Source organism: Mustela putorius, unplaced genomic scaffold, assembly GCF_011764305.1.
Source record: "Mustela putorius furo isolate JIRA1106 unplaced genomic scaffold, ASM1176430v1.1 tig00003909_pilon_pilon_pilon, whole genome shotgun sequence".
NCBI classification, from domain to species: Eukaryota; Metazoa; Chordata; class Mammalia; order Carnivora; family Mustelidae; genus Mustela; species Mustela putorius.
The window spans coordinates 15,240,747-15,267,254 of record NW_025422057.1 but is presented as its reverse complement, the minus strand read 5'-3'; the positions used below and the strand labels follow the sequence as shown (position 1 = coordinate 15,267,254).

Below are 26,508 nucleotides of genomic sequence, written 5' to 3'. Positions count from 1 at the left end.
TCTCCACTGACCTTTGCTATAATTGTCATATACATTACATCTATTTGTATGGCAAACCCTATTAGATAAAGTTATAAATTTTGCTTTCAGCAATATATATATTTTAAAGAATTAAGAGGAGAAAAATTGTCTTTTATATTTTCTCAGATATCTTCTCTTTCTTTTGCTCTTTGCTTATCGCTAGAGAGAAATTTCCTTGTAGGGTCATTTCCCTTTAGTGTGAACCACTTTTTTGGAAGGGTCCATTTCTTTTCAAACATGACTGTTGCTGATGTATTTTCTTAAAAATTGTTTTGACCTAACAATACCTTTATTTTGCCTTGTTTAGTGAGGGACTTTTTTATTTTTTTTAATTTGTCAGAGAGAGAGAGCACAAGCAGGCAGAGGCAGAAATGGGCTCCCCGTCGAGAAAGGAGCCCTATGTGGGACTCGATCCCACGACACTAGGATTATGACCTGAGCTGAAGGCAGCCACTTAACTGACTGAGCCACTCAGTGAGGGATATTTTTACAGGAACAGAGTCCTAGGCTTTCAACTCTTTTCTTTCAGCATTTTAAAACAGGTTGCTCAATTTTTTTCTGGCCTTTCATGGTTTCTGATGGGAAGTCTGCAGTCATGCTAATTGTTTTTCTCCTATGTATATAATGTTATTTTTTCTCTAGCTGCTTTCAAGATTTTCCTACATTTTTTGTTTTAAGCAGTTCAAATTATGTATCTGGTAGGTTTTTTAACATTTACCATGAGTGGTAGGGTTTATTGAGCTTTTTGAATTTATATTTATGTCTTTCACCAAAATGGGATTTTAGAAAAACCATTATTTCTTTTAATATATTTGCAGTAGTCTTTTTTGTTTCTTCTTCTGGGACTTCAGTGACACTAATGTTAGGTTTTTGATTTAGCTACACAGGTCCTTGAGGTTCTGATCCTTTTCTTTCTTTTTTAAATCTTTTCTCTTTCTTCAGATTCTGTTATTTCTTTTGAACTATCATTGGCTTCACTGACTATTGCCTCTGTTATCTGCATTTTGCTTTCGAACCCATCCAGTCAGTTTAAAATGTAGGATGTGGTATTTTACATTCTTAACCTTTCCGTTTTGTTCTTTTTGATGATTTTTCTTTCTTTGATGAGAATGTCTCTCTTTTCATTTCATTTTATTGTCTTTACCTTTGTCTCGTGGCATCTAGTTATAATAGTTAATGTCTGTCTGATGATGCAAATTTTTGGATCTTAGGATTTTCTGACATCCATTGATTATCTTTTTCCTTGAGAATTGTGTATATTTTCCTAGTTCTTTGTATGTCGAGTGATTTTTGGATTTATTCTGGACATTATCAAGGTTATTTTGCATAGGTTATGGATCTTGTATGTTCTGGGGAATGTTGATTTATTGATCTATCTATTTATTTGTTTATTTTTATTTAGTAAGCAACAAATCAGTTAGGTTCAAGTAGCAAATTCTCTGTCATGCTTTCTGAGGGCAGTGAATATAAAGCCTTTGGATCTGAATGCACGCATGCCACTCAGGGATTATTCTGAGACTTGTGCAGTATTTTAGTTTTATTTCTCAGATCCTTCATTAAGCTGCTTTTGGGTCTGTTCCTTGTATGGGCTGCTCAGATTGATTCTGAGTCTTATGTGGGTTCATACACAGAATTAGGGGATTTCCATCTTCAGCAATCTGTTACTTGGGACATCTTGCATACTCTGGTAGCAGGGGTACTTTTTCCCAGCCATTTTTAATGGAAAGACAGAATTTCTCCTTTAAGAGTCCATCTGTATGTGTATGTATTGCTGCCATTCTTAAGGTTTGCCATCCTTTTCATCTCTATGGCCATTGTTTTAGTAAAGTCCTGAATTTTTCTCTACTGGGTTGTTGCAGTAGCTCTTTTAATTCATTTTTCTTCTAATTTCCCCCTTGCTCTTCTCTTCTTTATTGCTACCAAAGTTTGCTTCCTAGAATACAAATTTTATTATATCTCTTCTTTTCCTGAGAGCTAGAATATTTAAAGCAGTGACTCTTAAGTTTTCTGATGACAAATCTATTGTCATAGATTCTTGTTTTCTAGCTAATGTGTCGTTTTCTTCTGGCTTTCCTTATTTTTTTCCTTTTAAATTTTCAGAAATTTGCTTATGCTATGTGTGGGTCTGGAATTCTTTGAGTTTTTCTGTTAATTGCTCTGCAGGTTTCTATCTTTTTCAGAATTTGTAAAATTTTCTGTTACCATTTTTTCAGCTACACTCTTTCTTCTTTCCTTTGACCCCAATGAGACAAATATTAGATCTTTGTTACTGAATTCTAGGTCACTAAAGCCCTATTCCGTCTGTTTTCTTTCTATTCAGGTTGGATAACTTTTATTTATCTATCTTTATGTTCATTGATTCTTTCCTCTGTTATTTCCATTCTGTTATTGGGCCCATCTTGTGAACTGATACAAAAAGTTTCATTTATTGTATTTTCCATTTTATTCTTTATGTCTTCTGTTTCTTTGCTTGAAACTGTATTTCTATATTTGTTTTGAAAGTATCTGCAGCTTCTTGTTGTATTATTTTTCTGATAGCTGCTTTAAGATTCTTGATAGATAATTCTGCCATCTTTACCAGAGCAGCGATGGTAACTTCTGATTATCTTTTTCAGATGAGTTGAGATTTTCTTGTTTCTTGGTATGGCAAGTAATTTTGGATTATATCCTGGACATTTTGAGTATTGTGTATGAAATTCTGATTCCTATTTAAAAATTCTTTTTTAGGAGGCAACCAACTTGTTCTGGTTCTGCCTACATGACCTTCACTTTTTTTTTTTTTTAAATATAACAGCTTTATTTAGTTGTAACTTATATAACATAATATTCACCACTTTAAATGGCTCAGTTGTTTTTAGGATATTCAGAGAGTGGTGCAGCCATCACCATATCTAATTTTTGAAATTTTTTTTAATCATCACACAAAGAAACCCCATTTCCATCAGCACTCATTCTGTATTTCTCCCACCCAACAACTCCACTAATCAGGTAGCCACTAATTTGCTTTCTGTCTCTGTGAACTTGCCTCTTGTGGACATGTTATATAAATGGGATCATATAATGATTCTGTCTTATGTCATGAGTTTCTTTCACATAGTATGTTTTCAGGCTTCATTCATGTACCATGTGTCCATTCCTTTTTATTGCTGAATAATATTCCATTGTATGGATATTCTACATTTTGTTAATTCAGTTATCAATTATTGGACATTTGAGTTGTTTTTACCCTTTGACTATTTTGAATAATGCTGCTGTGAATTTTTGTGTACCAAATTTTTGTGTGGACATAGGTTTTCATTTCTCTTGGGTATATATGGAGGAGTGTGCTTATCCATTTTTGTGCTGAGATTCGAATGCCAGTTTAGTTTCCAAAGCCTTGGTTGTACCATTCTGCTCTGCCCTGTTTGTCTGCTCCAAAGAGACCATTCTGAAATGCAGGTGATATTCCATACCATAGTTAAATTCTAAAACTTTTTTGCTTTGTTGGTTGAGATCTATTTCACATATGGGCTACCTGAGGGTGTACCCAGGACTTCATACACGGATTTGAAAGATCTCCCTTTTCATCATCTTCATCTTTGTGTAATCCCTTTCCCTTCTCTAGTTAGGAGGATGAGGGGTGCTGACTCTGCTGTCATTTGCATAGTGCAGGGTAGAGATGGTCTACCCCAGGATCTCTGCAGCTGCTGCAACCCAAGTGATGAGCATCAGGGCTGCCGCCTCCTTGCTGGCACTTATTTAGTGCATGGCAGAGATCACTGAGGGACCCTACCTCCACATTTTCTCCCAGTGGGGAGGGGAAGGTACTTCCTATTTTTATAGGAAACATGTAAACATTTTTTTTTAAAGCACCGTGTACATTAAGAACTCTCAAGTTGATTCTCTGTGTCTCATAAAAGAGTAGAAACTCTAAGAGCATTTTCCATGTTTTGATATATTTTTTATATGAGTTTTTGTAGGCAGGGGGTGTTTAGCTTTTACAAAATTCTCAAAAGTGATCTCAGATCTCCAAATGGTAAGAGTCATTGTATCATAGGAAAGAAAGTCAAATAATGGTCACCTTATATGTATAGCTTGAAAACTTATTTTTTCAAGACATGGAATGGTCTCAAAAGTAGTTTTTAAATATATTTTTTCAAAAAGCTTAGGACGATTATACAGCAAGGATAAAAGATTCTTCCTGTTTTTAATTGCTCAAATAATCCAAACATTTACATCTATATTACACATAGAAACATATAGATACAATGTACATTTATATATATTTACATAAATTACAAATATATTTATATATTATATATATACATACATATACCTGATGTATTTCTGTAAATACATATCAGAGTGATGGGGAATAGTCTATATTCCTCTATGTATGCATCATCACTTTACATACTCTACTTTTATTTGCTATTTGTATGTTGTCTTTCCCCTTTTATAGCCATATTGTCCACTCTGGCAGTTACTAGCCACATATATCTATTAAAAGTAGTTAAAGTTAAATTTTAAAGGGTCAGTTCCTTTGTTGCACTGGCCATATCTCAAGGGCTCAATAGCCACATGTACTGAGTGGCTCCCATATTGAACAGTAAATATATAGAACTGTTCTATCATTGCAGGAGGTCCTAGACAGCATTGCCTGGAATGTAAGGTCCAGGAGGGCAAAGACAGTTTCTTTTACCATGTTTTTCCTCCACTTTTTATATTAACGGCTTTACTGAGATATAATTTATATATCATAAATCTCACCAGTTTAAAGTACACGATTTAATGTTTTTAAATACTTAGAGTTGTGAAACCATAACCATAACTTTAAAACATTTTGTTATTCCATAAAATAACCTGAGCAGTCACTTTCTATTTTCTTCCCTACTCCTTAGCACTAGATTGCCACTAATCTACTCTTTAGAGATCTTTTAAAGTTCACTGTTCTTATCCCCCATGCCAGGAATATTGCCCCATTTAATAAATATATTTGAATCAGTGAATGACTATGTGTACAGTACATAGTCAACTATATAAGTATATAGTTGTATATACTGTAGTCAAAACTATACAAGTATATTTTTATCTGTGACTTAAAAAATAATTTACAGGGTATTTTATATAGGTAGTATAAAATTAGACTAATCTTATACTTTAGATATATGAAAATTAACTTTCATAATGATGTTCCTGAGGTATTTAACCATCCTGAGTTATGAAGACACATTAGCTCCAGAAACTTAGTAATATAGTAAGTGTGGTAAGCATAATTTTAAGAAGATCCTCTTGACTTTTGTCCCCTGGTATTACTGTCATAGTTGTGTTATAAAGCTGAAGGGAGATTATTTGAGTAGACTTAAGTCACATAGCCCTTTAAAAGCAGTTTTCTCAGGTTGCTAGTAGAAGGGAAGTCAAAGACTGGAGGTACAAAGAGAATTTGACATACCATTGCTGGTTTGAAGATGGAGGGGAACATGTGGAAAGGACTGGAGAGTGGCCTCGAGCTGAGAGCATCCTTGACCAATAGTTGTCAAGGAAATGGGACTCTGAGCCCTATAACTCAAGGAACTGAATTCTGTCAACAAGCTGAGTGGGTTTAGAAGTGGATTCTTTTCAAAAGGTTGTAGATAAGAGTCTAGCTCAGCTAGTGCTCATCTGAGTCCACAGGGACTTCTGACTTATAGAACTGTGAAATAATAAAGGTATGTTGTTTGAAGCTTCTATGTTTGTGGCAATTTGTTAACAAAGCAATAAAAAGAAACAAATTCAGGAACACATTTAGCAACAAGTCATTGAAAAAAGGTATTCTTGAGTTTCAGTTAATCATACTGTTTAGTTAACCAGAAAATTAAATTAAATTACTTCCTTAAGCATGATGGTGAATTGAGTTTTATTATTTTTAACAGCAGTAATAATGCAGGATGATTTGTGAGTTTAGTTTTTTATCATGCTTTGTTTACTTCCCTCTCCTTCCTCTCTTTGGTCTGCCATGAATGATGGGAATTAACACTGAATGGTTGGCATACGTTTACTAATTAATATTTGGATTCTTGAAGATGCTTTGATCTTTTAGCTATCTGATCTATTTGGCCCTGTTTGATCCACAGGATACTATTCATTCACACCATTCATTTCATTCTGAAATACTATTTGAGCCAAAGGTAACGATTATATCTTTAAGACAGCTGAACACCTAAAAGTGAATAGGAAAAATATAGACAGCTTAAGGCTTAAAAATGATTAGTAGATGTGAAGTCAGTTTAGCCAGAAGGGAAAAAGATTCTCCTTATTTATTATTAGACGGTAGATGAATTTGAGAAGAAGGATACAATGGGGAAGAGACTGCATGACTAAAAAAATTGCTTGGGTTGTATAGTTATCTCAGTGACTTAAGGCAATGCTGAGGAAAAAAAATGCTTAATAGGCTAGAATCCTCATATTTGGGACTAGAATTGTTAGAATTTTTGAGTTCAGAATTAGTTGAGAAATAGGCTTTGAAGTTAGATCATTAACAGATAAACTAACAGGTTTATGGGTGCTAATATGGAGAACATGATTTTTTTTAATTTAAAGATTTATTTATTTGAGAGAGAGAGAGAGAGGGTGCACATGTGCACATAGTGGGGAGGGGCCGAGGGAGAGAAAGTCTTAAGCAGACTCTGTGCTGAGTGTAAAGCCTGATACAGGCCTGAGATCACGACCTGAGCCCAAACCAGGAGTTGGATGCTTAACTGACTGAGCCACCCAGGCGCCTCTGGAGAACGACTTTGATTCATGTGTGGCCGTAATGGGCTATCTAATATTTCACTTCAAAATTAAATTTACCTGCAACCAGAGGTAAGCAACTGCTGGTCCATGTTTCTGGACAGGGCTCTTAAGTGCTTGGAAGAAAGTAAGCATAATGCATTCCCTCAGCCTGCAGTTGGTGCAGCTTTCAACATCCCGTTTTTTTCTCCTTAACCTTACCAATCAGAAGCCTCGCCTTCTCCATTGAGGAAGAAGGAAGGAGTGAGATATGGGCAGAGAGGTGAAGAGTGTCACTCTAATTAAAATCCCTCCCCATGGAAATATTAGGAATGAGTAATATATTCTAACAATCAGTAAAAAAATAAATAAGTACAACTGAATCAAATTTTTTCAAAATGAAGTATCTTGCCCGGTAACTTAATATCTTCCCCTATGCCTGTAGCCTCTTTACTCAGTATGAAGTCAGCTTTACAGTAAGCATATTTAACATGGCCAGAAATCTTGAAGTAAATGCCTAATTATAATATTTGTCCAACAACCTGATGTTCAAATATTTGAGCAAAAGACTGCTGAGTACCCGATTGCCTGCTATCAATTCCAATATAACTTATGCATAGTTAAGTATTGACACACAGCAGGTAAAAGGTTAAAATGCTGAAATCTTTTTTGATACTGGTCTTAGTAACATCTATCCTGAAGGCACTGTTTGGTCTTGGCAATTATTTGAAGCCTGGTTGAGATTGGGAAAGCTATGCAGTGGGAATGCAGTATTTTAAAGGAAGGTTTGATTTGCCAGAGGAGAAATGGTAATGGTCTTCCAGTGGCAGTCCAATAGTAGTCAATTATTTTTCACCCCAAATCATGCAAAGGGTGTGGTATAAACAGCTCCTTCCTCTTCCACTAGATGTGAGAGCTGACGAAGCACATACTATTTGCTACCACTGAGGCCAATGAATAGAGGGATTTTTGTTAGTGTGTGCTGGTGTCAGTCAACTACTGTAGTCAGGTTGGTTAGTGTACTTACACGGGGTAATACCTATTTGGCCAGGATATAGTTTGTTCAAATTTGTGTTAAGTGGGATGGTACCCAAGATGATTTACTGGAATATGGGAAGAAAATATTAGGATTTCTAGTAATGTTATTTTTAATTTTGATTTTTAAAATTTATACTTTATAGTACAAAATATTTATTTTAATTAAATTTAATTTTTTTAAGTAGGCTTCATTCCCACTCAGAGTGGAGGCCAATGTGGTGTAAGAACTGAGCTTAAATCAAGAGCCAGACACTTAACTGACTGAGCCACCCAGGGGCCCCTAGTACACAATATTTTAAATAGTACATGTATATTTACAGGTAAATATACATATACTTGAGTTATGTAATAAAAACTTTTACTGGGGGCGCCTGGGTGGCTCAGTGGGTTAAGCCGTGCCTTCGGCTCAGGTCATGATCTCAGGGTCCTGGGATTGAGTCCCGCATCGGGCTCTCTGCTCAGCAGGGAGCCTGCTTCCCTCTCTCTCTCTGCCTGCCTCTCCATCTACTTGTGATTTCTCTCTGTCAAATAAATACATAAAATCTTTAAAAAAAAAAAACTTTTACTGACAAGGGAGCATGTAATTAAGGTTTGAAGACTACTGCTCTAGCAGGTGAGGTCACTTAAACTTTTATTAGGAGTTGGATGGATGGAGAAGGCACACTTAGAAGTGGAGGATACAGGGGCGCCTGAGTGACTGAGTCAGTTGAGTGTCTGCCTTCAGCTCAGGTCATGATCCCAGAGCTCTGGGATCAAGCCCCACGTTGGGCTCGCTGCTCAGTGGGGAGCTTGCTTCTCCCTTTCCCACTCCCCCTGCTTGTGCTCCGTCTCTCTCTCACTCTGTCTGTCAAATAAATAAGTAAAATCTTAAAAAAAAAAAAAAAAAGAAGTGGAGGATACACAGTGCTCTGTGAAGAAAAAAGAAGAAATGCAAGCTCAACAGTGTAATACAATAATGACTGTGCAGAAAGGAAAAAGAATAGTTAATACCAATGAATATAATCTTTAGGTACTCTTTACTTTGTTTAACTGTATAAACTGTTAAACAATATTTTAATTAAAAATGTTTTTTTAAAAAAGACTTCCTTATGAGGATGGATTGCAATGGTGACTGTGCATAAAGATTCCCCAAATGGATTCAGCTATTCTTTGAGTAATTATTGTCAACACTAAAACCATATATTTTTAAAAAATATTTTACTTATTTATTTGTCAGAGAGAGAGAGTGTGTACAAGCAGGGAGAGCAGCAGGCAGAGGGAAAAGCAGGGAGCCTGCTGAGCAGGGACCCAGATGCGGGACTTGATCCCAGGACCCTAGGACCATGACCTGAGCTGAAGGCAGATGCTGAACTGGCTGAGCCACCCAGGCATACCAAAACTATGTTTTTTGATAAATAGGATTTATTACCTCAGAGACTTTGTACCATTTAAACTACTGATTTTTTTTCTCATTTTTATGATGTTTTAATCAAATTTTATATTCATACCAAGGATAGAGAACAATATAATTGATTTAGTTTTAGTTTTGTTTAACGTTTGTGTTGGTTTTCTTAACAGTCCAGTGTGTTTATTTGATCATGCACTCTAGACTGGGCAGTTTTAGCTAGATGAGACCTTTGAAGACATATAGGCACGTGACTTGCATCTGGACAGGGATTGGCAAACTTCTTCTATAAAATGCCAGTTAATAGATATTTTAGACTTTGCAGGCCTGATAGTCTCTGTAGCCACTGCTCAACTCTGCTCTTGTAGTGTGTTAGCAATCTTAGACATGTATAGACAAATGTGTATAGTAGAATTCCAGCAAATCTTCATTTACACAAACAGGCAATGGGGCAGTAGATTGTGGAGCTGTGATCTAGATTAACATGTCAGTATGGCTCTCAATTCATGAACAGGAGCGCCACAATAAAAAATACATCAGTTGTTCGAAACTTAGAATACATTGTAGAAACAACATTAGGAGTGGCAAGTTCAGTGTCTGTGTTTCTGTGGGGACAGTTTCTGAAAACCTCTGCAGATGGGCCATACTTTGTTTCTTTGTCTGCTTGGTAATTTTTTTGTTAATTTTTGTGATGTGATAAGGCTAGGATTAGAAGCATCTCCCTCTTTAGGTTTTTTGTTTTTGTTTGCATATGTGGGTTGTAGTTCATGATTTTTCTAAACTACTTTTGTAATGCCTGTATTCTTTATTGCATATGGTCTCTAAAGTCTCTGTTCTTTTAGCTTGTGGTCAGCTAGTGTTTTGAGATCGATTTCCTTGAATGCCTGGAGCCAAGGAAAAATGAATAACTCTCTAGTCTTTGCAGATTGACTCTTTCAGGGCACTCCTACAGTTGCATAGCTAGGTTGTTTATGACTCTACCTTAGCCTTAATTTCCTTTTTGCTTTCAGTCTAAAAGTTAACCAGAGGTTAAATTTCAGGTCTTTTGTGAGCATGTAGTCTTCCCTGGGAATGCATGTGGCTCCCCATGTTCCCCTGTATGGGCTTACATACTGGATAGTTTTTCAGTACCCTAATTCTTCAAAGAGTCTCTCTCCAGATTTTTCTCCCAGCTGTGTGGTATATCTATTGTTTGCTTCCACTGTGACCTTTTGCCTCATGCATCAGGGTTGCTGGTATTTGCCTTTCAGAGCTTTTAAGGAATGCCTTCTGTATAACTGCTTTCTTTGCTCTGAAGGGGTTTCATGTTAGGCATAGGATGATTTTCACATTTTATCAACAAATGATTTCGTTAATTAAATGTAAAAATTTTAGGTAAGTTTAAATTGCTCAAAGGGTTAATGCAATTAAATTTATGGTTTCTTCCTTTAACCACTCCAGGTAACCATTGAATCTATCTTCTCCCATTCTTGTAACCACTGTCATCTGGATTTCCTTATGGTCTCATCATTAGACATTCCCCATTGATCCAGTGAATGAGCTGTAGTCCCCCAACAGAGGAATGCTATTTCCGGAGCCTCCAAGTCTTTATACATACCTCAGTCAGAATACTGTTATATATATTCTTTTTATAAAGTGCTAGATTAAATTTGATTATATTTTAAGATTTTTTCATGATGGATTATTCATAATTTTCTTTTATTCTGTTGGTTTCATCGAGTTGTACTGTTTAAAGAACCATTCCTTTCATCTAAAATATCAATTTTTTATTTTTTAAAATTTTAAAAGAATTTTTTAATTTTTTCATAAACATATAATGTATTTTTAGCCCCAGGGGTACAGGTCTGTGAATTGCCAGGTTTATACACTTCACAGCACTCACCATTGCACATACCCTCCCCAATGTCCATAACCCCGCCACCCTCTCCCGACCCCCCTCCCCCCAGCAACCTTCAGTTTGTTTTGTGAGATTAAGAGTCTCTGATGGTTTGTCTCCCTCCCGATCCCATCTTGTTTCATTTGTTCTTCAAACCCCAAACCCCCCATGTTGCATCTCCACTTCCTCATATCAGGGAGATCATATTATAGTTGTCTTTCTCCGATTGACTTAGTTTGCTAATAAGCATAATACCCTCTAGTTCCATCCATGTCGTCGCAAATGGCAAGATTTAATTTCTTTGGATGGCTGCATAGTATTCCATTGTGTGTGTGTGTGTATATATATATGTGTGTGTGTGTGTATATATATATGTGTGTGTGTGTGTATATCTGTATATACACACACACACCACATTTTCTTTATCCATTCATCTGTTGATGGACATCTAGGATCTTTCCATAGTTTGGCTATTGTGGACATTGCTGCTATAAACATTTGGGTGCACATCTCCCTTCGGATCACTATGTTTGTATCTTTAGGGTAAATACCTAGTAGTGCAATTGGTGGGTCATAGGGTAGCTCTATTTTTAACTTTCTGAGGAACCTCCTTGCTGTTTTCCAGAGTGGTTGCACCATAAAATATCAATTTTATTGTTAGTTCTTAATGTCTTATTCTTTCTGTAGTATCTGTAGTGAGGTTTCTCTTTTCCTTTTTGATAATGGTAATTCATGATTTTTTCTTATTTTTCTTAATAAGTTTTGCTAGAAAATTTTTCTAGCAAAATTGTTAGTCTTCATGATGCCAGTTTTTTTTTTTTTTTAAAGATTTTATTTATTTATTTGACAGAGAGAGATCACCAGTAGGCATAGAGGCAGGCAGAGAGAGAGAGAGGAGGAAGCAGGCTCTCTGCTCAGCAGGGAACCCGATGCGGGACTTGATCCCAGGACCCTGAGATCATGACCTGAGCCGAAGGCAGCGGCTTAACCCACTGAGCCACCCAGGCGCCCATGATGCCAGTTTTTAATTGTGTTGGTTTCCTTTGTTGTATGACTTTTTTATTTACAAGTTTTTTTTTTTTTAAGATTTATTAATTTATTTGTGAGAGAGAGAGCATGCACCAGTGTGGGGAGGAGCAGAGGGAAAGAGAGAGAATCCCAAGGAGTCTCCTTGCTGAGCACAGAGCCCAATGCAGGCCTCAGTCTCACAACCCTCAGATCATGACCTGAGCTGAAACCAGCAGTTGGACCCTCAACTGACTGAGTCACCCAGGCCCCCCAAGAGATTTCTGTTCTTTATTATTCCCTTCCATGTATTTTCTTCTGATTTAACTCACTGTTCTTTTTCTAGCTTCTTGAGCTGTAACCGTGGATAATTGATTTTCAGTTTTCTAATATATACATCAAGAGCTAAAATTTCTCTCTAAATACTGGCTTAGCTTCATCTCATAAATTTTGATATGTTGTGGTTTTAATATTATTCAATTAAAATATTTTCTAATTGTCTTGGTGACTTAGAAGTATATTGCTTAATTTGCAAATATTTGGGGATTTTAAATTTATCTTTTTTGCATAGTCAGTGTGTATGGTGCTGCCACTAATTTCATGATTTTTGGATGCATTATTACTGTAGCCAGTTGTTATTGATTAAATTGATTTAGTTCAATTCTGGTATTACTTGTTGGTGTGACTTATGAACAAGTAGTCCTATAAAGAGGGTGGGAATTTATTTTTCTCACTGTCGACTTTGGCTCCTGAAAGACTTTTGCAGGCTCAAAAGTGTAAAAAATATATAGGAGTTCAAGGTTCTCAAGTGCATCTACCCAGATGGCACCCTCCTAGGTATCAGGGTTTTACTTCCTCTTAGGGGCACTATCTTTAGCACTGAAGTTTTGTCACGGCTGTGAATTAAACTTTTTCTAGAATTCTGCTTCTCTCACAATCTGATCCTGGGCCTGTTTTCAGCTTGATCCTCCCTTGGAATTCAGGAGCAGAGATTTTTTAAATGTTAGAGTCCCCTGGCTTTTACACTGTATCTAAAATTGGTGGTTGGTGAACTGGGTCTTATAGGTTATTGGGAAAAGCAGGTGTCTCATAGAGGGACTCTGCTGCAGTTTTCTTCCTGCAGCATATCAGTGACTTTTTATAAGCAATTAACTCATTCCACAGTCCTTCTAATTATCCTTGCTACTGTACTTCTCAAATATTAGAGCTATTGCATTAGCCTGTTGTTCGTGCATAACCTTCTACTGGAATGCCATGTCAGCTCTCAAGTAGGAGTCTTAGTCATCGTGATGCTGTAACATGCCAGGAGTTATTACCACTTGTCTACCATCTGCCCAGTGAGTGATCCACTAGAATCCTGTCCTGAAGATATGCTTCTCAGTGGTAACTGTTAGTTTGGCCACCCTCACCTCCATCACCCTGAAGCAGAAGTATCTGCTTTCACACTGAGCACTGGGCACATGTGGTATACCTGGGAGATGCTGGAACACCGACAGAGTAGTACACAGAAGTAGCCAGTAAGAAGTATATTATCAAGTCCACTACCACAGCGGGGGACCAGACTTTAATCCCATAAGGAAGTACTGGGGGGAAAATGCACTGCAGTGTTATCCCAACAAAGAAGTAAGGAAGCTTGGGAGTATCTACACTCTTACCAAATCATTCATTGGCTAGAAATCATTCATTCTGGGAGAATGTTGGTTTATAGGCACTTTCAGCTCATCACATGCAGAGGAACTGGGGTTCTAGTGGCCAGAGGGGAGTCCACTGAAGGCACTCTGCTGCAGAATTTCCTGAGGGGAGGTGCTGGGAGGAGCTATTGGTAACTGGGTTGCTGGCCGTCACAATCTATAGGAGCCTAGTCCTGGAGAAGCCAAGCTGCAGGAGATCGTTAAGTAACCCCGGTGCACTTTGTTGACAAAGCATGACAGCTTTAACATCAGGCCATTTGACAAAAAAGTATTTACAGGGCCCAGATCCATTTTCATAGAGTAGACAAACTGGATTTTGAGGTGACAGGCAATGGATAATTGGCACTACCCTTTCATTATTCAGCTTTTTAATGTTTTCTTCTAAACATATATGAATTCCCCTGCAACCAAACAACACTGCATTTCTAAGAAGATACACATCTTCCTAGTGAAGTTCTCACCCTTCGTCCAAAAGGAGAGAGTACGCAGTTCAAAGAGTCATTATATCTGTGATTGGCTGTATTAATTACTTTCCATATTCAGTCATAGTCATACTGAATATGCCATTATCTAAAGTCTAAATTGTAAAGTTAACTTACAACAGCTTGTATGTAAAGTAGAAATGAGGAGAGAAGATATACACATAACAAGAAAATAGAAACTATGCAAAGCTGTTATGATCTTTGTTTCTGTAATGTGTTTATAAGATGATAATTGCTTTCTGAGGTTTTGTTCTTCCACTCCCTATTTTTATTTCTCCTCCTCTCAGCTAGAGTTTCAGGTTGTTGGAATTTCACCTAGTGGAGTGACCAAAACCAAATGGATTGAGTTCTCAGTCCCTGCTTTGGTTGGATATTTTTTTATGGATCTATCCTCATCCTGTTTTAGCTCTGTTTAAGTGTGCTGTGTTTAAGTGTAAACCTGTGCCTCAATTTTCAATTTTGATTTTGGTAGTTTTCAGTATTAGTATACCTATTATTATTTTTTAAATATATCTCTTACCTTTTACAGTTTTTAATTAAGTGCCAAAATTTTAAGTCTTGTCTTTTGCCTTTTTGAGCTTAGTAAAGTATATTTATTTTATAGGACAGGTCTGACAGTCTCTGTAATAGAAGTATCTTCAGGTCTCTTCCTGTTGTCCCTTTGTTCTTATTTTGTTGTCTTGCATCTTCATATGTCTTAGTATTTTTAATCATACTAGATATTTTACTTGAGAGATTATTGGTAGAAATAATTTGAGGTCTAGAATGATGTTACATTTCTTTAGAGAGTATTTTTTGTATCTTATTAGGAACTTTGGCATATTAGCAGTTCCAGTAACCCCTTAAGCCAGTTCTAAGCCTTGAGGTTTTCTGCCATCCAGTTGACTCATAGCTGGGCTTCAGTCCACATGGGGCTAGTTTACTTCTGGTACAGCCTTACCCCAGTAACTGGTCATTGTGTCTCAGTTCAGAGGGCCATATTGTTTGAGCCCCTACCTTTCATGGGCCATTGCCCTCAACTGTTATCTCCCTCCATATCTTGGGCTGCCAAAAGCACTCAACTTTTTGATACTGTCTTCTAAAGAGGCAAGTCTTTCCAGAGCAAAAGCAGCTCTGAATGCCTTCCTCTTGAATTTGTAACTTCTGGGTCTTGGGTTGGTAGATCTTATCATTTTGTTACTTATAAGATGCTTTTAAGATTGTAAATATTTTCCTTAGCTTTTTAAAGTTGTTTTCAGTGCAGGATTTGTCTGAATTATCTTTTTTTTTTTTTTTAAAGATTTTATTTATTTATTTGACAGACAGTAATCACAAGTAGGCAGAGAGGCAGGCAGAGAGAGAGAGAGGAGGAAGCAGACTCCCTGCTGACCAGAGAGCCAGATGCAGGGCTGGATCCCAGGACCCTGAGATCACTACCCGAGCTGGAAGGCAGATGCTTAACTGACTGAGCCACCCAGGTGCCCTGGTTTAGAGATTTTTAAGTGAGGTAACACATATGTGCTTATGTAGGTTCCTGACACATAGAAAATGCTCAATTTATTGTTACATTAATTTGAGAGTATTTGAATTTTTCTTAAAAAACTTTTCCAAGAATGAATTAGCCCATTTATTGCCTAAAATCATCTGCAGGGATTATGAAAGACTTACAGATAACATTCTTATTGACTGACATTTCTGTCAACCATTATTTAGATAAATGGAATTTTTTTTCTAGTGTACTTAAGACTAGTCTATAAGGAAAATTTAATTTATCTAAAACTAAATAATGACCCTGAGATCTATGTGCATATGTGTATATTATGTATAATATATGTGTTTATGTATAAGTGAATATATAAAGACTAATCCTTGTATGTTTGTTTCTGTGTGTGTGTGTGTATATAAATAATGTACTTGCATATATCATATATAAAGGCTAAATAGGAAGGTATCTTGATTACTTAAAGTATGGTCTTCTGTGGATGAACAGTTGGGCTGGAGCTAAGGAGAACAAAGTGAAGTAGAACTGAGATTTTGTTTTAAATGTTTTTAAATTCTAAAAACTGAATTTTTCTAATTATCTTTTTTGTGTTTTAAATGGAAGATAATTATAAAACCTTGATTTATCCTATTTTTAGAATTGATTGAGTTTTTGGACTAGATATAAAGTAGATAAGAGAAAATGACAATAAAAGCAGGCAGCCCCCAAACTCAGTAAAGTCTAGTGACCGCTACCTCAGTAATCCTGGTTTGTGGAAAACAGACAGTGATCTAATGGGACAAATGGTGACTATAGTGGGGGTGAACATAGCATAATGGACATACTGTTAAATCACTGAGTTGGACACCTAAAACTAATAACATTGTGTGTTTACTAAAAATAAATAGATAAAAAACGTATTACTTGAGAATAAATAACACGAGAACTGAAAAAAGCCAAGACCAAAACCAAAAGCAAATATAGCTAACACTATAAGTTCAGAATGGTATGTACATACACTATTTCTCTATATTCATTGATCTGCATCTTTTAAAGTTCATTTGATCTTCCTTTTTTTTGCCTCCATCTTATTTTTATATAGAGGCAATTTAACAACATCTATTTTTGCATTAAGCCCATCGGTACAATGTTCGATCTCTCAGTGTGTTTTTTCACTGTGCAAAGTGAAACAGCCGAGATACGTCGAAGTTTAGAGAAATCCAAAATAAATTCTTTTGAGATGTAGAGAGATAGATGGCAATATGAAAACTTTCCTAATTTTTAAGTAAACTCTCCCTATTGGAAAATGCTGCATTCCATTTCTTTGGTTAAGTGTCTTTTTAATTTTCTTATGCTACTATATGTTTTAAAGTTACTTTAAGGTAATCGTTTTCATGATTTTGTTTTCTAGGTTAACAGAACCTTCTGGATATTTAACAGATGGTCCAATTAACTATAAATATAAAACTAAATGCACTTGGCTAATTGAAGGCTAGTAAGTATATAATTTGGATTAAATTATTTTATTCTGAAATAATAAAGAAGATGATCATTTCAGTTTTAAAGCATTACAGTATAATTTTATAGGTACATAGCTTGTTCAGTTACTTATCGTTCATTCAGCCATTATTCACGATATTTTAAAATGAGATTTGCAACTTTTAGATATCACATTTAATGTAAATTATAGTACCCCATTAACGAGATAATAATTCATTACATATATTTTATTTTTGAGTTGTGTTAGTGTGGCAATAAATCAAGTGGACACTTTCTGGCTTGCTTTAAACATCTTGTTATGGAATTTGAAAATGCCATAGAAAGTATAAAAATATTTCATGCTAAATTATGCTATTGGTTCATTCGATTCAGCATTTTAGTTATAAGGGTGTTAAAAAAAGAACATTTTGTAGGAGAGAGTTAATTATCTTTTTAGGAAAATTTTTCAGTAATTAGGGTTTGAGATTGAATTGATCTATTTAAACATGCTGTGAATAGATCATAAATGAATTGATAAAAGCTATTTTGAATCATGTTATGATTTTTAAAGAGTGTATTTGGAAAATGTTTTTTTTTGGGGGGTTATTTTAGAAAGTTTTTAGAACTTAAAAGTTACTAATTCCCTTAGCACTTATGGTCTCATTTTGATTTTTTGTGTTTTGTTTGTTTGTTTATTGTTTTTAAAGTAATCTCTCTGCCCAGTGTGGGGCTTGAACTCATGACCTTGAGCTCCATGCTCCACTAAGCCAGCCAGGTGCTCCCCCCCTTTTTTTCATTTTGTTTATTTATTAATATATCATTGGGACCTTTTTATTACAATTTCAAGGCCATATTAGAGCCTTTACTTAATAAACATTGTGTAGAAATAAGAGTTGTTACTTTTTGAACGTTGAATTTTAAAAATAAACTTTATTTAAGTATAATTTACTTATAATACAATGCATATTAAGTATACAGTTCAACATGGCTTCAATAATGTATACAATCTCTGTAATGTCCCTTTTAATCAAGACCTAGAATATTTACTGCTGACCAAATTTTTAGAAAATGGTGATTTATATATGCAATCTTTTAATAGATTTTGAAGTTGTATGTCATTTTTACAATTCACTTATTTTTTTTTATTTTTTAACTTTTAAAAATTTTTTTAATAAACATATAATGTATTTTTATCCCCAGGGGTACAGGTCTGTGAATTGCCAGGTTTACACACTTCACAGCACTCACCATAGCACATATCCTGCCCAATGTCCGTAACCCCACTACCCTCTCCCAACGCCCCTCCCCGCAGCAACCCTCACTTTGTTTTGTGAGATTAAGAGTCACTTATGGTTTGTCTCCCTCCCAGTCCCATCTTGTTTCATTTATTCTTCTCCTACCCCCTTACCCCCATGTTGCATCTCCACTTCCTCATATCAGGGAGATCATATGATAGTTGTCTTTCTCTGATTGACTTATTTCACTAAGCATGATATTTTTAAAGTTTTGTTTATTTAAGTAATCTCTACACCCCACATGGGGCTTGAACTCACAACCCTGAGATCAAGAGTCTCATGCTTTTCTGACTGAGCCTGCCAGGCGCCCCTCATTTTTACAATTTAGAGAAGACTCTTTATCACTCTTTTACACTGGTAACTTAAGAATGTATACAAAATTTTCTATAAATAGTTTTTTAATACAGTACTCTTAAAATTTTTTAGACTCTGCTTTGAATGTTACTTATTAATTAAATGTATTTTAATATTTTTTTTCAGTCCAAATGCAGTGTTAAGATTAAGATTCAATCATTTTGCAACAGAATGTAGCTGGGATCATATGTATGTTTATGATGGAGATTCAATATATGCTCCTTTAATAGCGGTTCTAAGGTGAGTAATAGTGTTTAATTGGTGAACTTACAGTCAGTTTTAGAACAGTAACTATAATTTATTAATTTTAAATATGTACTGCTCTGTGCTTTAAAATAAATTTAGCAGAGATATTGATGGCTAAATTCTAAGATGGTTGTAATACAAGTTTGCGTACTGTGACTGTCAACTAAATTTTGATTTAGTAAAGATAAATAAGTACTCTTTCAGAAGCGCGTATTTCTTGATAAATATCCTTTATTCTTTCCACATATCATTTATTCTTTTAAAGTGATATGAATATGTTTTCAGAGATACCTGTTGGGGAGCTTATTGTGAGCTCTATGTAACAAAGAAATAATAGGCAGATGTATATGTTTTTTATAGTTGTCTTTTTATATTGGTGAAATGATAAAATTTCCAGTTCTGTAAAAAAAGGTTTAGGTATACTTTATGTAATGACTTAATAACAGATGTGTTTCTTTCAATCTTGAATTGAGTTTTGGTTGTTTCACAATACTTATTGTTAGTAGTCAGACTTAATTTTATTTTGTTTAATTTTTTATTTTTTAAAAAAATATTTTATTTATTTATTTGAGAGAGATTACAAGTAGGCAGAGAGAGAGGGAGGGAAGCAGGCTCCCTGCTGAGCAGAGATCCCCGATGCGAGGCTCGATTCCAGGACCCTGGGACGATAACCTGAGCCAAAGGCAGAGGCCACCGGGCCACCCAGGTGCCCCCAGACTTAATTTTAAAATTAAAGTGTTTTCAGTATCAGTTTAAAAAATGCTTTCTGTGTAATACTAATTTTTATAAAATGTTTTATGAATAAGAGAAAATATATTAGACATAGGAAATATTCGGATCATGTAATATTGATTTGGTGTACAATTTAACTAAGTTTATTGTCGACCAGAGTTACTGATTAAATTATTCCTTACATTTCTTATTTCTATAATACTGCTTACATGTTCTATCATTGTTAAAATTTTGAATAAAGATAAAAGCTTATTGTTCCCCTCAAATTTTTAAAAATTTCTTTCTTCTTTTTACTATTTATGTTGTAAATATTCTGTTTACCGGGAATGTGAACTATTGTTTTTTGGATAGACATGTTAAGGACTTGTATTTCTGAAGGGATATTTCACAGTGACTCTTTAGGATCTTAAACATAGTCTGTAATATTGCTATTGTTCTAAATACTTTTAGAGTTTAATTTTTGAGTTGTTTGAAAATTATTTAAGGGGTTGGTTGCCACAGATAGCCCTTTATCCAAGGGTGATAGAAAATGGAATAGTCGTATGAATAATTATATTGTAAGATAGTTTTTTGTGATAGTTAGGTAAGATTCTGGGTTCATACATTAATTTTTTAGTAATTTAGATTTTACTCAGATGTCATTATTGTGTTTTTATGGCCTTTCCATTTGTTTTCTTCATAGTTGTAATGACTGCATTAATTAACAGTGATCCATTAACACTCTTAACAATGCTTTCTTGATACTAAAGGAAACTTTTGTAAGGTAAGGATGGGTTTTAGTATGTACTGTGAAGATGGAACCAGTGACTTGTCATTAGCAAGTGTTCCTATTAGCTGTCTTGAAGGAGACGGAAAGATGTTTATTGAGTATCCCTTGATGCTAATCAGTGTACTGGGCAGTTTAAATGTTATCAGTTTCTCACAGGGATATTGTGGTAGAAGTGCTGTTATCCCCATTTTATTGTTGAGAGAATTGAGGCTCAGAGAAATTGCTTTACTTCTAATAGATGGTGGAGCCAGGATTAGGATGTGACATTCTCTGGACTTAAAAGCCTAAAATACTACAGTTTAGAATCTTAAGTGTTTAAATCGTTCCAGTTTCATAATATACATTTCTCAACAAATACGTGATAACTTCCTCAGCTTCAGAGACTGTCATAAGCCTGGAAGATATAGTAAGGAATAAGGTACAGGCCTTGCAGTGAATTCACACACCAGCTGTCTAGAGTTGGGTCAGACTTCATAGTTGGGTGCACCGCCCTCCATAGGACTGCCCATAGTTCAGATACCAGCTGCAGGTCCAGAGGTCCTCGAGCCCCACCCACACTTCTGACCAGATGGCTGCAGATTTAGGGGTGTCCACCCCCCTTTAGTAATTCACTAGAATGACTCATAGAACTCAGGAAACACTATACTTATGATTATAGTTTCATGATAAAGATTAAAAATCAGGATCAGCCAAATGAAGAGACACATAGATTGAGGTCTTGGAGGATCACAGACAATTTCCTTGGGATATGTTACGTTTCCAGCATACCAATGTGTCTCATCATCTAGGAAGCTTACCTGATCCACAGGTGTCCAGAGTTTTTGTTGGGGTTCCGTTATATAGGCATGATTGATTGAATCATTGGCCACAAGGTCGAACTGTCTCTAGTCCTCCTGCTCTCTCTGGAATTTGGATTGATTTCTTGTGGCTCAAAACCTCAACCCTTTAATTGCATGTTGGTCTTTCTGGTGTGGCCAGCTCCCATCCTGAGTCCCCTCATTAGCATGAACAATCACAGAGTTCCCATGAATAATGGAGACAATCCTATCACTTGGGAAATTCCGAGGATTTGGAGGCTATATCAGTACACAGCAGTTTGGTACTGATGGCAGCATGCACACAGGTTTTTTTTTTTTTTTACCCAGCACATAAGTATTGTAATTAGATTATAAAAAGAGTGCTATATGATTTTAGAAGTAACTAATTCTTCATGGTGAATTTCATCATGGGCAGAAGTAGAATAGACAAAGTATGGGGGCCAGATGGGACATTCTTGATAGAGAAAAACATATGTACAAAGGCATAGATGCATTAAAGAGCTTTATGTTTTGGGCTAATAGAAGTAGTTATGAGTAATTTGATCATAGGCTATGTGAAGGGATTGGTAGGAGCCGGATTACCCAATAAACAGCAATCATTACATCTACTGAATGGTTATTATGTGCCAGGCAGTATGCAAGAGTTCTTTATATATAATAACTCATTTAATCTTCACAGTAACCCTTTAGTTAGGAATTATTATTGCCACGGAGTTTATAAATTCTCCATTCATAAATGAAGAATTGAGGTACAAAATGATTCAGAGTGGTTCAAAGTTGCCTAGCTAGGAAGTAATATAGTTAGAATAATAACTCTGGTTTTATATTCCTTTATCACTGTAGTATTGCTTTCTTCTTTACCACATTAAGGAAATGGGGCTTTATTCTATAGGCAAGACTTTAGAATGTGGAGAATGGATTGTAATAGAGAAGTGTTATTTTTTTATTGTGTGCTGGACAACTCTGTGCTGGACATCATGCTTGTAAAATCACATGTAGAAATAATTTGAAGCTTAGAAAGATAATATATTCCTATAGAGAGTGCCTGGGGACACTAGCAATCCAATCAACTGAATTTAGATACTGAGGTGATTTACATCCAAGCTGTAATGCAGTCTCCTAGAGAGTTGATCTTTTACTAGTTCACTTTTACTTAAAGTCCTTGGGGTCCAATTTTGGTTTTCTACCTCTGTAAAACAACCCAGTTTCTCAGCCCTTCAAACCTCACCGCCAACTTTGAAATCAGCAAATGCCCATAAGAAGTGGCCCCAGTACCTGGGCTCACCATCTTCTTAGTTCTCCAGGACCTTCAAACTGATTTTTTTTTTAATGTAATTTGTCATTTTTCTAGTTGACTTCAGTGGAAGGGTTAGTTGGTCCAATTGCTTGATGTGTCATATAAGATGTGGAAACCCTCTCTTATAAAGTTTATTTTTAAAAATAAATTCTTCAATTAAATTTCTTTTATTTATTTTTGAAATAAATTACTCTTAAAAAAAAAAAAAAAACACTTATGGGGCACCTGGGTGGTTCAGTGGGTTAAGCCTCTGCCTTCAGCCCAGGTCGTGATCTCAGGGTCCTGGGATCGAGCCCCGCATCAGGCTCTCTGCTCAGCAGGGAGCCTGCTTCCCCCTATCTCTCTGCCTGCCTCTCTGCCTGCTTATGATCTCTCTCTCTGTCAAATAGATAAATAAAATCTTTTAAAAAAAAACCACACACTCTTAAATAAATAACCAATAAACATATCTGTCCTTTGTTTCAGAGAGGTTAATTATATCTATTATAAAGACCTGGGAATATTATTTTTAATAATGTACTCACTTCAAAGTAATCTCACTTTAGTGAAAAATATATGTAACTAAGATTGGTAGTATAGAATTAGAATTCTTTTGACAGTCCCCTTTTAAAATTTTTTGTTCCTTCACAAACATAGGTTAGTAGATGCAGTAATAATTAGAAAGGCATCAAGATTTGATTGCTTTTTCATTTGTTTACTTTGAGAATGTGTTTGTAAAATAAATCATTTGATTATTGTATTTCATTTTGTTCTGGCAAATATGGTTTGAATGAGATAGTTCAGTTCCTGGTGACGCCTATACATTAATTTAACATTGCTAAAAGGAACGGACTATTTCGAGTAATGTAATTTGTTGTTAGCAGCTTCTTTTCTCATAGTGCATGTTTTCACAGATTTAGAGAGGGTAGGATGGTATTAGTAAATGAAGATATGTAATTTTTCCTAATGCATATGGAGATTGAAAAAGGGAAAAGTAGCAATTACTAACTGATTACTGACTCAGAACTCTTGCACATTAATATCTGCCTCTCTCTCTTTGTTAGTTTTCTTTTGTGTGAATATGGACTTAAATGTCTTTTGGAATATTAATATAAGTTGTATGAGTATGCAAACATTTTTTTTAATGACCTGAAATACCTGGATAAGTGTCCTGGAAGTGTACAGGTTTAACCAGAAAGTCACTGTAGTCCCTTCGCTGGGGTGGAGTATTCTCCTTCCAGCTTCATCAGAATTTGCCACCAGAGGGAGAGATAGCAAGGCTCTATGCCGGCTTTAAGAGAAGGTTAGCACGTGACTTAAGAGACCACCCTGTAGTATTATAACAGGATGGGTAGGAGGATAAAGGGGGAAATGGACACTGTGATCCAGCGGGTGTCCGGGAAGAAGAGAGGGTGGTGACACGAGAATGAACCTTGGTCCCTTGGCAGCAGTAGAGGGCTAATTGGGTGAAAAATGGAGAGAAGCTTGTTTTAGGCTTATCCTTTTAGTTGCTTCTTCTGTTACAGATTTTTAGTGATGCTGACAATATTTTTTGAGTAAGTTTTAATGTGATGAAGTCATATGCATATTAATATATATTGCATTCAATTTTGCTCTCTTACAGTGGTTTGATTGTTCCTGAAATCCGGGGAAATGAAACTGTGCCTGAAGTTGTTACAACATCTGGCTATGCACTGTTACATTTTTTTAGTGATGCTGCATATAATCTAACTGGTTTCAACATTTTTTATTCGTAAGTTTTTTTTTTAAAATTCTGTATTATAATGGTTCTTATAACTTGACTTTAAATAATTTATTGTTTTTATAAATGTCTTTTATATGAGGAGCCAGGCTAGTGTGTTAAATTTCAGAATTATAAGATCTTTTCCTACGTGACATAAAATCTTAATCATATGCCTCAAAGTACTGTTTGAGTTTGTATTCTAAGTCTCAGGATATTATGGTAGCAAGTTGGGTTGGCAATTAATTATGAATTTTAAGATTGTCAGTAAAGGATTAAATGAACAAGTACAAGTTAGGGAAATTGTAGCAGCAGTCATGTGGGATCACAGGGGTCTTCATCTGTGTCTGTGCTCGAAGGTATTTGAAGATGGGTGTGCGAACCAAGTTTGTGTAGTCCTTCTGCTTTCCAGAGGTTGTGCTGGATACTCTGCGTGCACTACGTTCTTTGGTTCTCTTTACAACTGTTCTGTCTAGTGGGTATTTTTCCTATTTTACAAGTGAGGAAATTAAGGCCTAAAATAAGGTAAATGAATATACCACTGTCTCCTCTAAAATAAGAAAATGATTTTTGTTAAGACTCTATTATGCATCTGATACTTTATATAAATTTTCATGCTTGGAAGTCTCACTTACATGAAGTGGAGGAGCCACGTGCTTTCATGGGAATGCCCACAGAAGAACTTGATACACTTCTTTTTTCCCTTTTCTTCAGGAATGTAGAATATGACTAGAGAATTTTCCTGCATGAATAAAATGTTGTAAATATCTTCAGATTATTAGAATTTAAAATCAGCAAGCTGTTATAGAACCTATTTATCTTATATATATGCAAGGAAGAATAAATGTGTAGTAGAATGTAATTGGTCAAAGGGCTTTAAAATAAAATGTGATAAGCATCCCTATTCTTCCGTGGCAGTGTATAGGTGATAGCATGCTATGTAAATATTATTATATAACCAGCCTAAATTTTAGCTTTTCATTTAATCTCAGATATTCATGAATTTAATTATTTTCTATAAAATATATATTCAGAACGTTTGAGTACTTAATTCTTTACAAAACATTGTGTTTGGAACTGTATAGATCCTGCAAATGTTGAGTGTGGAGTTCTTGGAGGTTTGGAGTTTGGAGTTTGGAGTAAACTCATTGAATGAGTTAAAGTCAATTGCAAAAGTCAATTGCAATTAACTGAATTGCATTAGGTATAAAAGGGTCCAGAGTAAAGAATTGAAGTCACATTGTGAAATTGGGTTAAACAAAACATATCAAACACAACATAAAAGTGATAAATAAGGCTTACAAAATATCAATCAAAATTCTTTTTTAATTACTTTGAATTTGAATCTATATGTATTATATTTTACAGAATTAATTCATGTCCTAACAATTGCTCTGGTCATGGGAAGTGTACAACTAGTATTTCTGTTCCAAGTCAAGTGTACTGTGAATGTGATAAATACTGGAAGGGTGAAGCTTGTGATATTCCTTATTGTAAAGCCAATTGCGGCAGTCCTGATCATGGTTACTGCGACCTAACAGGAGAAAAATTGTGCGTCTGCAATGATAGTTGGCAAGGTAAGCATGTGTGGTGTGATGGCTTTTGAAACATTGATTCATATATTTAATAAGATTAAAAGATTCTATATTCATTTGTTTTGTTACAGTTTTCACACCCAGATCTCATGTCTTTTATTTTTAGAATTTTCAGATGAACAATCAACTTCTTAGGATGTTTGTTTCTTCCCAACTAGAGTTGTGTCTATACCCTGTTTTGAGAATCAAGTGCTTCTTGGCAATCTTTCTAAATTGTGGGTGTGTGATCAGTGTGATATTCTGGAATTTTTGGCTGAATGCTGAAAAATTTGATGACTTGACTGAATTTAATGCAGGTTGCCTTCAAATTTGACTTGTAATGGGTAATAGTATATTGCAAAAATGCTTATCTTCATGGCAGGGTTTAAATTTATTTCTTAGGAAAGACTGACCTCTTGTGGCTATTTTTTTAAAAGAACAGACTATTTTTTGAAGTATTTAAAAAATTTCATTAAGGATTAGTATTAAGGATTTCAGCTGCTTATTCAAGAGTAATATTTCTGGGGAAGAATTGCTAA

The 26,508-nt window shown here is 35.4% G+C and overlaps 1 protein-coding gene across 1 annotated transcript in view; it reads left to right on the top strand.

Annotated features, from left to right (window-relative positions):
- The window catches only part of ATRNL1 (attractin like 1), an 815,348-nt gene that overhangs the window by 11,366 nt on the left and 777,474 nt on the right, over positions 1–26,508 (top strand). Inside the window, exons 2-5 of the mRNA XM_013055772.2 lie at positions 17,097–17,180; positions 18,940–19,053; positions 24,279–24,407; positions 25,764–25,972. Of these exons, the coding sequence (XP_012911226.2) occupies positions 17,097–17,180; positions 18,940–19,053; positions 24,279–24,407; positions 25,764–25,972 (536 nt within the window). The remainder of the gene's footprint in view (positions 1–17,096; positions 17,181–18,939; positions 19,054–24,278; positions 24,408–25,763; positions 25,973–26,508) is intronic.